Source organism: Cetorhinus maximus, chromosome 4, assembly GCF_964194155.1.
Source record: "Cetorhinus maximus chromosome 4, sCetMax3.hap1.1, whole genome shotgun sequence".
NCBI classification, from domain to species: domain Eukaryota; kingdom Metazoa; phylum Chordata; class Chondrichthyes; order Lamniformes; family Cetorhinidae; genus Cetorhinus; species Cetorhinus maximus.
The window spans coordinates 45,299,922-45,312,292 of NC_135882.1; the positions used below are offsets into that span (position 1 = coordinate 45,299,922).

At 40.0% G+C, this 12,371-nt stretch overlaps 1 protein-coding gene across 1 annotated transcript in view; it reads right to left on the reverse strand.

Moving 5' to 3' along the window:
• Positions 1-12,371, reverse strand: part of fbxl2 (F-box and leucine-rich repeat protein 2) — a 225,953-nt gene that overhangs the window by 36,899 nt on the left and 176,683 nt on the right. The window contains exon 13 of the mRNA XM_078540126.1: positions 5,565-5,621. Within this exon, the coding sequence (XP_078396252.1) occupies positions 5,565-5,621 (57 nt within the window). The remainder of the gene's footprint in view (positions 1-5,564; positions 5,622-12,371) is intronic.

Consider the following 12,371-nt stretch of genomic DNA (forward strand, 5'->3'; position numbering starts at 1 on the left):
ACAGCTTTTTCCTCATTGCTTTATTTTACACACAGTTTAATCACAATTAGTAACTTGAGGGCTACAGAATAGATTCACTTTGCATTTTAATTTGTTCCGTTAATTCTTTTACTGTATAAGACACAGCTCCTTCACTGAAACTGAAAGTGATTAATTTGTCTTGAAGTATATATTATCTGAAAGCTGTTATTTAGTAATCCAGACTGCCATCTAGTGGGTAATCCTGTCATTACATACTGTACCACCAACCTTGTTTGCCTTTCCAGCAACAATAACAGGCAGCTATCGCCATTAGAAAGCCAAGAACTAACTTGGACGAACCATTAATTATTTTCATTTGGTAAAATGTTTATCCAAAGAAAAAGAAAAATTACTTCAAAAATTACCTCAACTAAACTTTAGAAGGGGTAGATTGTGTCTGAACATCCTCAAACTATTTTAAAGAGACGAGGGCCAATTTGACAAAGTATCAAAGAACATTCCTTTGAGAAAGTACAGGACAAGAGATCACTTTACCAGTCAACGTCAAATTTGACCTAAGTGAAGTGTGGATGTAGATTAGGAACTGTTTAAAAGGGAAGAGAAGGGAGTTAAAGTTGAATTAGAAGTACTAAGTAGCATGCCCAAGTGTTGGGTTTGAAAGGGTCTTTGTTCCTCCTATTTTTTTTTATTTCCAATATGCAATACCTTGCATTTGTCCACACCGAACTGCATTTGTCCACACCGAACTGCATTTGTCCACACCGAACTGCATTTGTCCACACCGAACTGCATTTGTCCACACCGAACTGCATTTGTCCACACCGAACTGCATTTGTCCACACCGAACTGCATTTGTCCACACCGAACTGCATTTGTCCACACCGAACTGCATTTGTCCACACCGAACTGCATTTGTCCACACCGAACTGCATTTGTCCACACCGAACTGCATTTGTCCACACCGAACTGCATTTGTCCACACCGAACTGCATTTGTCCACACCGAACTGCATTTGTCCACACCGAACTGCATTTGTCCACACCGAACTGCATTTGTCCACACCGAACTGCATTTGTCCACACCGAACTGCATTTGTCCACACCGAACTGCATTTGTCCACACCGAACTGCATTTGTCCACACCGAACTGCATTTGTCCACACCGAACTGCATTTGTCCACACCGAACTGCATTTGTCCACACCGAACTGCATTTGTCCACACCGAACTGCATTTGTCCACACCGAACTGCATTTGTCCACACCGAACTGCATTTGTCCACACCGAACTGCATTTGTCCACACCGAACTGCATTTGTCCACACCGAACTGCATTTGTCCACACCGAACTGCATTTGTCCACACCGAACTGCATTTGTCCACACCGAACTGCATTTGCCTACACTGAACTGCATTTGCCACTGATCAGTCCATGTGGAAATCCTGTGAAATTGCAGGACATTCACCGCAAACTGAAAGCACTGCCTTTGCCTTCTCCCCTCTCCTTCCCCTGTTCGGTGATAGTAACATAAGAACAAGAGTAGGCTATTAGGCCGTAGAGCCTGATCCACCATTCAATGAAATTTGCAATCTAATTCCACATACCTGTTTTCGTCCCATATTCCTTAATACTTCCAAATAACAAAAATCTACCAATCTCAGATTTAAAATTAGCAATTGATCTACCATCAATTGAAAGAAACAAATACAGACTTGAATTTATATAGAGCCATCATGATCACTGGACATCTCAAAGCACTTTACAGCTTCTGAAATACTTCTGAAACGTAGTTACTGTTATAAGAAACACACAGCAAGCTTCCACAAACAGCAACGTGACCAAATAATCTGTTTCTTTTTGGTGATGATGATGACGACTGAGGGATAAATATTGGCCAGGACACTAGGCACAACTCTCCTGCTCTGCTTCACAAAGGTTCCAGGCGATACTTTATGTTCAACCGAGAGAGCAGACCCCAGTTTAACGTCTCATAAAAAAGACAGCACCTCCAACAGTGCTGCACTCCCTCAGTGCTAAATGTCAGTCTTGATTTTTGTGCTTAAGTCCTGAAGTGGGCTTGAACCTGGAACTTTGACTCAAGAGGTGAATGTGCTGCCAACTGAGCCTGTCAGCTGGTTGCAGAAGAAAGTTCCAAATTTCTATCACCTTTTGTGTAGAAGGGTTTCCTACTTTCACTCCTGAAAGATCTGGCCCTAATTATTATTTTTTTTAAGACCATATCCCTATCCTGGGCTCTCCAATCAGCAGAAATAATTTTACCTACCCTGTCTATTCCCCTTAATATCTTGAAAATCTTGATGAAATCACCCCATAACTTTCTAAATTCCAGGGTATACAACCCAAACGTGTGCAATCTCTCATGATTTAGCCCTTGGAGTCCAGGCATCACTCTGATAAACTACGCTGTATTGCCTCCAAGGCCAATATTTCCTTCTAACATATGGTACCAAGTACTGCTCTCAGTACTCTTGGTGTGGTCTAACCAGGGCTTTGTATAGCTGAAGCATGACCTCTATGCACTTGCATTCCAGTCCACTAGACACAAAGGTCAGCATTCTGTTAGTGTGTTTGATTATTTTCTGTACCTGGTTGTGACATTTTAATGATCCATGAATCTTTGAACCTTTAATCTTTTTAAGTCCAAAGTGGATGACCTCACAGTTTCCTAATTGAAATCCATTTGCCACAGTTTTGCCCATTCACTTAATCCATCAATATTTCTGTAATGTTATGCTTCCATTTATATCACTATCTTTGCATCACATGCAAATTTGGCTATGTGGCTATCTCTTAATCTAAATTGTGAATATAATGAATAATTGAGGCCCCTTTTGGTCCACTACTAGTCACATCCTGCCAGTTAGAATACCTGTCCATTACCTCTCCTCTCTGGCCGGGATTTTCCAGCCCCACTGTGGTGGGACCCGCCATGGGGGATGCGACGGCCAAGACAAAAGTCCACGCACTTTCGGTGGGGCCAGATGATCCCAGCAGCAGGCGGGGCCATAAAATCCTGCCCACTGTCCCCTGTCATTCAGTCGATTTCCTGACCAGGTCAATAATTTGCCTCCAATGTCATGGGCTTCAACTTTAGTCAGTCTTCTATAAGGGACTTTATGAAATGCCTTCTGGATATCCATGTAACTACCATAGACATTCCACTGTTGAATACTTTGGCAACCACTTCAAAAATTTCAATCAGCTGTGTCAGGTGTGATCAGCTGAAAATTTTCAAGTTGTTTAGTCACCCTATCCTTAATTATAGAGTCGACTAATTTCCTAACAACAGATGTTAGGCAACTGGTCTAAAATGCCCTGGTTTTCTTCTCTTATCTTTCTTAAATTGTGGAACGATATGCATGATTTTTTAATCTAATGGTTCCTGAATCAAGAGAACTTTGGAAAATTATACTTGGCGCATGTGTAATTTTCTCACCTGCTTAAAACCCTGGGATGGAAACCATCTGGTCTTGGGGATCTGTCACTCTTTGATGCCATTATTTTTTCATTACTACTATTTTGCTAATGTTAATTTTCGGAGTCATTGTCCTTGGTTCAATATTAACTCCCTTTGTATTTCCAGTATGCCGTCCTCTTCCTCTACTCCAAGTACTAATGGAAATTAATCATTCAACAGGTCTATTTCCTTATTTTCATTAACAATATCACTGTCATCAGTTTTCAAGAGGCCCACATTGTTCCTGACCACCTTTTTCTAAAATGCAAAAATGCGCAGAGTTTGATAGGCCTTGTGGGTGTCTTTTCATACTTCCTTTTTGTAGCTCTTACTATCTTTTTTGTCACCCTTTGTTGCTCTATGTATCTTTGTCAATCATCAGGATCTGTGCTTTTCTTCTAGTTTTATGCTGTCTCTTACCTCTTTAGTTATCCATGGGTTTTTTTTTGCAAGTAGGGTCCTTGTCCTTGAGGGGTATAAACTGGTTCTGCATATTAAATTCTATTTTGAACATTTCCCATTGATCCTCTGCTTTTACTCACTAACAGACTTATCCACTTTACTGTGAAAAGTTTCTGTCTCAATACATTGAACTCAGTCTTACCCAAATCGAGAATCTTAGTAACTGTTTCCGTGCTTCTCCCTTTCAAACACTAAGTTGAAGTTGATCATATTTTTATCACTATGAGATACATGTTCATACACTGTTGGACTGTTCCCTAAATATTGCTCATTGCTGATTAAATCTAGTATGGGATTCCCACTTGTTGGTTCTAGAACAATTGTTTTAGAAAACTATCCAGGACACACTCAAGAAATTCACCACCTTTCTGATATGAGCTGGCCTATTTATCCCAATCTATATGTAAGTTAAAATCCCTCATTAAAATCCTCTCCTTGCTATATGCTTGTCTAATCTCTGTATTTCTACAATCTACCACTGCAAGGGCCCAGAGAGCCTGTACACAATTGCCACTACAGCCTTATATCCTTTTTGAATTTTTAACTGAATTTTGACAGCTTACCTGCTGTTATATCTTCTCTTACCATTGAAATGATTTCATGATTAATTACTATGGCTGCTCTGCCCCCTCTATCATTTTCCCAATCATTCCAGCAGCATTTATAACCTGGTATATTTAGTTCCCAGTCCTCACAGTCTTCCAGCCAAATCTCAGCAATGGCTACTATGCCATACCCTTGAAGTTGGATTTGCACTTGCAATTAATTCTCAGTTCATCTGTATGAAGAATGCTTGTAAAATCAGGGTATGGTTACAACACAGGTGATTAGTCAGCCTGTCATGTCTGTACCAGCTGTCTGCATCCTTAGCCCTGCATATGGAAACTTAACTATACCACACTTTGATTATGAAAGGTCAACCTCCTCAAACCTTAATTCTGTTTCTTTTTCCACAGATGCCTGACCAGCTGAGCATTTCCAGAATTTTCAGGGGTTTTTTAAAATTGTACTTTAACTGTTCACAATAAAATACCTGAAATGCCTTGAGGGCTTGATTTGCGTCATTAGCGGCCTCAGCGGGTGCTTTTAGCATATTACCCATCACTCCAAAATCTTTTCCTTTTCTGTTGTGCACAGTAACTATCCATTATGCACATGATCTTCTGTTTCCTATACTAGTATAAATTTTTATATTTTTCCACACTTGATTCAATTGCCAGTCCTGAGCCAATCTAGCTGATCGGAATTGATCAGTTTTGCTTTGAGTAAAGAACATTCGCAAAACAAAATTCTGATGGCAAGAAACTAACAGCCAACTATTTTAATATATTCAGTGAGTAATAATTTGCTATATAAAAGTTTATTCCAGTATTTGGGTGATACACAAATGTTTAGATAACTACTGAACAAAAAAAATGGCCAATTCTCAACTTATCCATTCTTGAAAGCAACCAAAGTGTGAACTAAACCAATTTCAGATGTAATATGAAATTTGATAAATTTAGGTTAAGTAGGAAAATAATTGGAGATTACAAATGAGTAGAATATAACAAATTTTATTACTTCTAGAACACAGCAATAAACATATTTCAAATCTTATCCTATACAGGATAAATTATTCAACTGCAATAGCTAACCACTCACCAGTGCCTCTAACCTAGGACAGTGAATGGACAACTGAATCAGCGTGTTGTCTGTAATCTGTGGGAAGAGAGAGATATTAGTTATTAGAACTGCCGAAGGGGGGAAAAAAATGACCAGACTCCTATCAACTCATTTACACATATATTAATTGCTCCTTCATGCAACATAAAATATTGGAACAATATAGAATAATTTTATATTTTTGGCATGTAAGCACATCATGGCAGTATCAATTACTACTTTTATTAATGCAAGTGAAAAATTTAGAGACATAGAATGGAACTTGGCAGTACGAAACTTAGGAAGGTACATCTTCTATCAGGCTGCAATCCGCAAATATTTTGTAAAGGAATTTTGAGCCTAATTTGAAGAGATATTTGTGTTCTAGGGTTTGACAATCTCTAGTGCGTACATTGCCAGGATAAAACATAAAAAACAATTAAAAATGTAACTATCAAATACAAACGGGTGCCACTCGAACACTATTTTGAGCAGTAAAATGGACAAGAGTTCAGAAAAGCTCAATTATTTCTGAAACTAAGTTATATGGAGTAGATCATTCTGTCCCTCAACCTTGTTCTACCATTTATTAGACGATAACTGATGTGTATTTCAACTCCACGCCGCTTAGTTATCTTAAAAAAAAATCTATCAATCTTGGTCTTTTTACATTTCAAATTGGCCTAGCAAGCACAACCTTCTCGTGGAAAGTTCCAGATTTCTACCACTCTGTGTGAAGTGTTTCCTGATTTCTGTCTTGAATGGCCCGGTGCTAATTGGCCCCCTTGTTTTGGAACCCCCAGTGGAAATAGTTTCTCTGTATTTCCCCTATCATTATCATTTTAAACACTTCAATTAGGTTACACCTCTTCTATACTCAAGGGAATAGAAGCCAGGTTTATGCAACACTTCCTCATAATTTAACCCTTATAAATCCTGTATCATTCTGATGACTTTGCATTGTGCCCACTTTTGAGCTCAATATACTCTTGTTCAGGTGTGATTCACAGAACTGAATACAATCCTCCAGGTGGGTCTTTCCAAGTCTCCAGACAACTGAAGGATAACTTTGTTCTCCAGCTCTACAAGATAAAGGCCAACATTCTGTGTCCTTTTGATTGCTTTTCACATTTGTTCATTAGCTTTTAGTGATTTGTGTACATAGACATCCAAACCTCTGCTCTTCCAGCTGCTCACCATTCAGAAAATATGCCAATTTGTCTATGATCCAAAGTGGATGACCTCTCATTTCCCTAGGTTGGCCTCCAGTGGCTACACTTTTGCCCACTCACTTAATGTGTCTGTGTCCCTTTCTAACTTCTTTTTCCAAATATGCCTCCCAGCATTGTGTCATCTGTAAGCTTGGATAAATATGGTGAAAAGGCAAGAACCTGGTACATATCCTTGGGGAACACACTTATTACTTCCCGCCAAAATACCTACTTATGCATTCTCTGTCTCCAACTGCCCAACCAACTTCCAATCCATGTTGCAAAATCCCCACCAATTCCACATTTTGCCAATTATCTGTTCTGCAAAACATTATGAAATATCTCCTCTAAGTCCATATGGATAACATCTATGAATGCTCCCTTATCCACTATCTTAGTGACATCCTCAAAAAATTCAATGAGATTAATTGGTATGATTTATCCTCCACAAATCTGTGCTGATTCTCTATGATCAGCTCACATTTTCCCCAAGTCACTCCGTCCCAAATGACATATTGCAGTAACCTCCCCACAACTGGTTTTAGGCTGACAGGCTTATGATTATCTGTTTTCTTCCTCTGAAATAATGTTCTGACACTTGCAATTTTCAATCCAATGGCACAATTTCTGAATTTAAAAACTTTGAAAGATTATGAGCAACGCACCTGCAATTTCCTCACCTTCTCTTGTAACACCCTGAGACGTAAACCATCAGGTCTCAGAGATTTGGCCATCTTAAGTCTCATTTTCTTCATTTACATTTTTTTCTTATGATAAATCCGATGAGTTCCTCCCATTTATTTATTTTTTGTTTCCCTGTACCGCTGTTATTCATTTGCTTCCTCTACAATGAAGACTAATGCAAGCATTAAGTTAAGAAATCTGCCATTTCCTCATTGTTGCTGTCTGTGTCACAACAAATGTCTTTAATGGAAAACGTATGCTTGCCATGAGATCAAAATAATGAGATTCTAAGATTAGGAGTCTTTGTTATTTCCATACGTAGTTTCTAAACAGAAAATATTCTGCTAGGCAATTTCCTAGTCAGGTACAAGGAAACCAATATGGTGTCCAGGAGGTCAGCCCCGGGAGGTTAATTGCACAATATCCAAGTTGTTATCTACAGTTCAGTCTAGATATGTGTCATACTCTACCACCTTTCTAGGATAATTTTCCCCCTGATACCCCCACAATCCCAAGTCTGGCAGGCAAAGTTTACATTTCCAAGATGAGATTTAATTTAAATAAACACAGCTGTAGAAAAGTACAACTTTGGCTTGCTTACCTTAGTTTTTGTAACTAGGAAAATTGAGGGAAGCCGTAAAAAAAAAATTTCTTGCGATTGAACTTAATGAGTCAGAGTTATGGATTGTAAATTATTTATGGCATAGGCAGCTATTTGGTCCATCAAGTCCAAGCTAGCACTCTGTGGAACAATCCAGTCAGTCCCACTCCTCTTCTTGCTTTCTATAGCCCTGCACATTTATTTCCTTCAAGTGCCCATCCAATTTCTTTTTGAAATCATTGTTTCTACTTCTACCACCCTATGAGCATTGAGTTCCAGGTCATTGCCAAGCACTACATTTAAAAGTTCCCCCTTAAATAGCCTTGCACCTCTTGCCCAAAACCCTAAATCTATGTCCCCAAGTCCTTGTACTATCAGCCAATGGGAACATTTTTTCCTTCTCTACCTTACTTGAACCTATCATCATTTGTACATTTGTATCAAATCTCCCCACAATCTCCTTTGCTTCAAGGAGAAGAACACCCCCAGCTTTCCCAACCTAACCTTGTAACTAAAATCCCCCAACCCTAGAACTATTCTGGTAAATCTCCTCTGCACCCTCTCAAAGGCCCTTACATCCTTTTTAAAGTGTGGTGACCAGAACAGGACTTAATACTCTAGTTGGGCCTTCGTCAGAACTTTATAAAAGCTCAGCATAACTTCCCTGCTCTTGTACTCAATGCCTGTACTTATGAACTCTATGGTCCTATGTGCAATCTCAGTACGCCTAGCCACCTTTAAAGGTCAATACACATACAGCCCCAGGTTCCTTTTTCTGCACACTTTTTAGAACTATGCCATTAAGTCTATATTGCCTTCTGCCAAAATGCATCACCTCACATTTCTCTATATTCCACATTAAACTCTATCTGCCACTTGCCTGCCCATTCTACTAGCCAAAGGCCAACCTTCATTCACTCATAGGTCTATTTTGTTGTCCATTGCAAAAAAAGTCAGCACAAAGCAAAGGAGGGGGAATATACCGGAGGTGGCCTGCCACAAATAATAGAGCTCACAAATCCATGGCATCCTGCTCTGCATTTAAGTAAGACATCAACGTCCCTCTCAGTCAAAGATGGAGAAACAGGAAGCTTGCAGTTCGCTGGTAACAATTACAAATATCTCTGGCACACATATGCTGACATTATGTTATCAATAATGGAGCTCTGAGAAGATGGAGTTTGGCGATTGCTAAGATTATGGCTTTGACATTATTGAATCATATCCCTTTTCTTTTCTCTTCCATGGCTTTCATGTGTACACTAAGTGTCACAAGACATCTTCAAGAATGATTCCTCAGAGGACCTCATTACTTGAGGTTACAGCACCAACAACCATGCACCAGCAAAATACTCACAATTCAATGGGTTTACTTAAGTTAGTTTGGTTTTCATCTGCTGCTTCATACCTCACAATTGAGCACAGACAGGGACTGGTGGCAGTGACAGTTGTGGAGAGTCTTTGTTGGGGGTGCAATCCTCAACAACTCTGTTCAACTGGAGACAGATGCTGAACCTTGGGGTATGTAGTTGAGGAGATTGCTAGAGGCCCATCAGCAACATACCCAGACACTGACAAGCTCACTCTCAATAGCAGAGAGGATGAAGGAGTCCAGCTCTATTGATAGTGGACTGGTGGTGCAGAAATTTGCAAGAATATCTGCCCTGAAGAGAGAATCAACCTCCGTGGAGCTTCAAGCAAGGGGGAAGTGAGAGACCAGCTACATTAAGTGAGTTTTGTTTCATAGAGGGCAATGACAAGTTTAGGTATCCACCTGAAAACAGTTGCTCAAACCCAGCTCCATCTCCCTGGTCTGTTTCCACAGCCCCAGGAAACTTGTGCTGTTCAATTTGAAGCCAAGTGAAAAACCATTTTAATATCTCTTTAACATTTAAAGATGTTAACTGTAATAAGTAGCTGCCTACATCCAATTTGCTAATCTGCTCATTGGTTTCTCATTGGCATTCAAAAGAACCTCCGTTAAACCCAGAAGTGAGGGCATTAGAGCAGGGTTGTGCTCCTGCTCTCAAAATTACTTTCTTCTTACTCCACACTCCTTCCCAAACCACCATTTCCTGATGTTTAAAACACCCCACTTTAGCCCCGATAAGTAACTACTTACGTTTGAAGTGTGATGTGTGTGTGCGTGCATGCTGATATCGGTTGTAGAATGTGGAAGAAATTTCAGCGTGTCTATCTGTGATATTTCAACAAAGCCATCTCATTGTAATGTTACTTGCGGGTTTGGAGCCAAATGCGTGGAGGTGGGCATAGTGCAGACCCATATGATTTAATCTCAACTGGGGTATTTATAGGGCTAATCCAAAAATGGAATTTGGAGAAGTTTGCACAAAGAAAGAGAGGGAGAAGTTTCATGATTAACTCAGGGCAGTCAATGGCTATGCCTTGTGTAGGAACAATGATTTTTTTAAGTTGAACATATGTATATATTTGTGTTAAGAAAGGTAATTTTTGGTTGTTTATGAGCCTTGGTGTCACGGAGTCTGGGTGGACTTGTGACTGAAAGGTCAGTCTTTTGAGTTTGTTTATAGAAAGAAAAAACTGGGCTGTTGCCTAGTAACAATGCTCAAGTGACACACAGACACAGGGAAGAGTTCAGTGTGAATCAGAGAGTGAAGATGGGGATTTTCAGCTCTTAGCTAAGAAATGCTACAAGGAGAGTGAGTTTAGGGAACTCGTGTTTGCTCTTCAGCTGAAGCAATAGAGTGTTTAAAGTGTGGTTATTTTTGGGTGTCTCAGTGAGATATAAGAGTTAGGTGAGAAGCATCAAGTGAGAGCTCAGGAATTCACCGGAAGAAAACATTCTGCACGTGTGCCAGCCCCAAGCAATGAGCCTGTGTGTCAAACTAGTGGTAACTCTTCACTGGTTTGTGTGTCTGTAAAGATATCGCTGAGTAAAGGAATATTGGGAAATTGAATCATCATGTGTTTGTATTGAGATCTTTCCAACTTTTTTGTCTGGCGTAATACAGTTCATTCTTGTTTTAATAAGTATTTTATTCTGTGTTTAAAATTCATCAACAGATTCTGTGAATTTCCTCCACGGTTTCTAAAAAAAAGTTAGGGTCTATCAAGCCAGGTTCCACTCTAGGATCTGACATGTCCAGTATTAATATCAGTTGGGATCGTAACACTTGATTTAATGATTTTTTCGCTTGATGCACTGTTGTGTAGGACAGACAGACTGGATGCAGGGATGATGTTTCCTTTGGCTGGGAGATCTAGAACAATGGGTCACAGACTCAGGATACGGGGTAGACCATTTAGGACTGAGATGAGGAGAAACTTCTTCACTCAGAGGGTGGTGAACCTGTGGAATTCTCCACCACAGAGGGCTGTGGAGGCCAAGTCTCTGAATATATTTAAGAAGGAAATGGAGATTTTTGAACTCTAAAGGTGTCAATGGGTATGGGGAGAGAGGAGTATGGCGTTGAGATAGAGAATCAGCCATGATCATACAGAATGGCGCAGCAGGCTCGAATGACCTGTCCCTGCTCCTATTTTCTATGTTTCTATGTAAAGGAGAGAGGTGCTCTTCCCTAAAGAGGGAAGAAGAAGCCTACTGCTGGATCAAAGGCAACGTGGCTGAAAGTGGCGAAGGATATCAGGAGCATTATGCCATACACCTGGCAGGAAGCATTTTAATGATCTAACCAGAATAGGAATGAAAAGTGCAGGTGCTCATTCACTTACATCCATTGTGCTCAACACCCACATGCTGTTGTGCATATTACCCAAACCCTTCATTTCGCTTTCTCAAACAAAACTCAAATCACAAACTCCTCACACCCACTTACTTTGTCAGTGCATCCATCCTTGTCTATACTTACTCACATTGCCATCTATCCATCTACCGCTACCACTTGCCTTGATCCCTTTGATGCCTGTTAGTCACTCGCACCAAATATATCATTCATAGGTGTCTTTTCTGCATTGAGAGAAGAGGGGGCAAAATGCAAGGGAGCAGGAGAAGACTGAAATCCTCCAGACTTCACGATGGACAACTGTACGGCAGGAAATCTTACAGGAAGACTGGCATTTGGCATCCCTGACCAACGGATTTGGAAAGATTGGGACCTCTCAGCTACCTGGTGAGTATTAAATATCAGCAATCCACATCATACAACACTCAATCACCCTCAACTTGATTTCAGCAGCCAGCAAAATATGGTAATTTTCATAATTGTAAGTTGCAAAATTCTTATCTTGCCAGTTCATCTCATCTCTCCAACAAGGGCCTTCAAACGTACAGCAGTCAATGGAGCATCTGGACCACAAATCTCAAAGAAG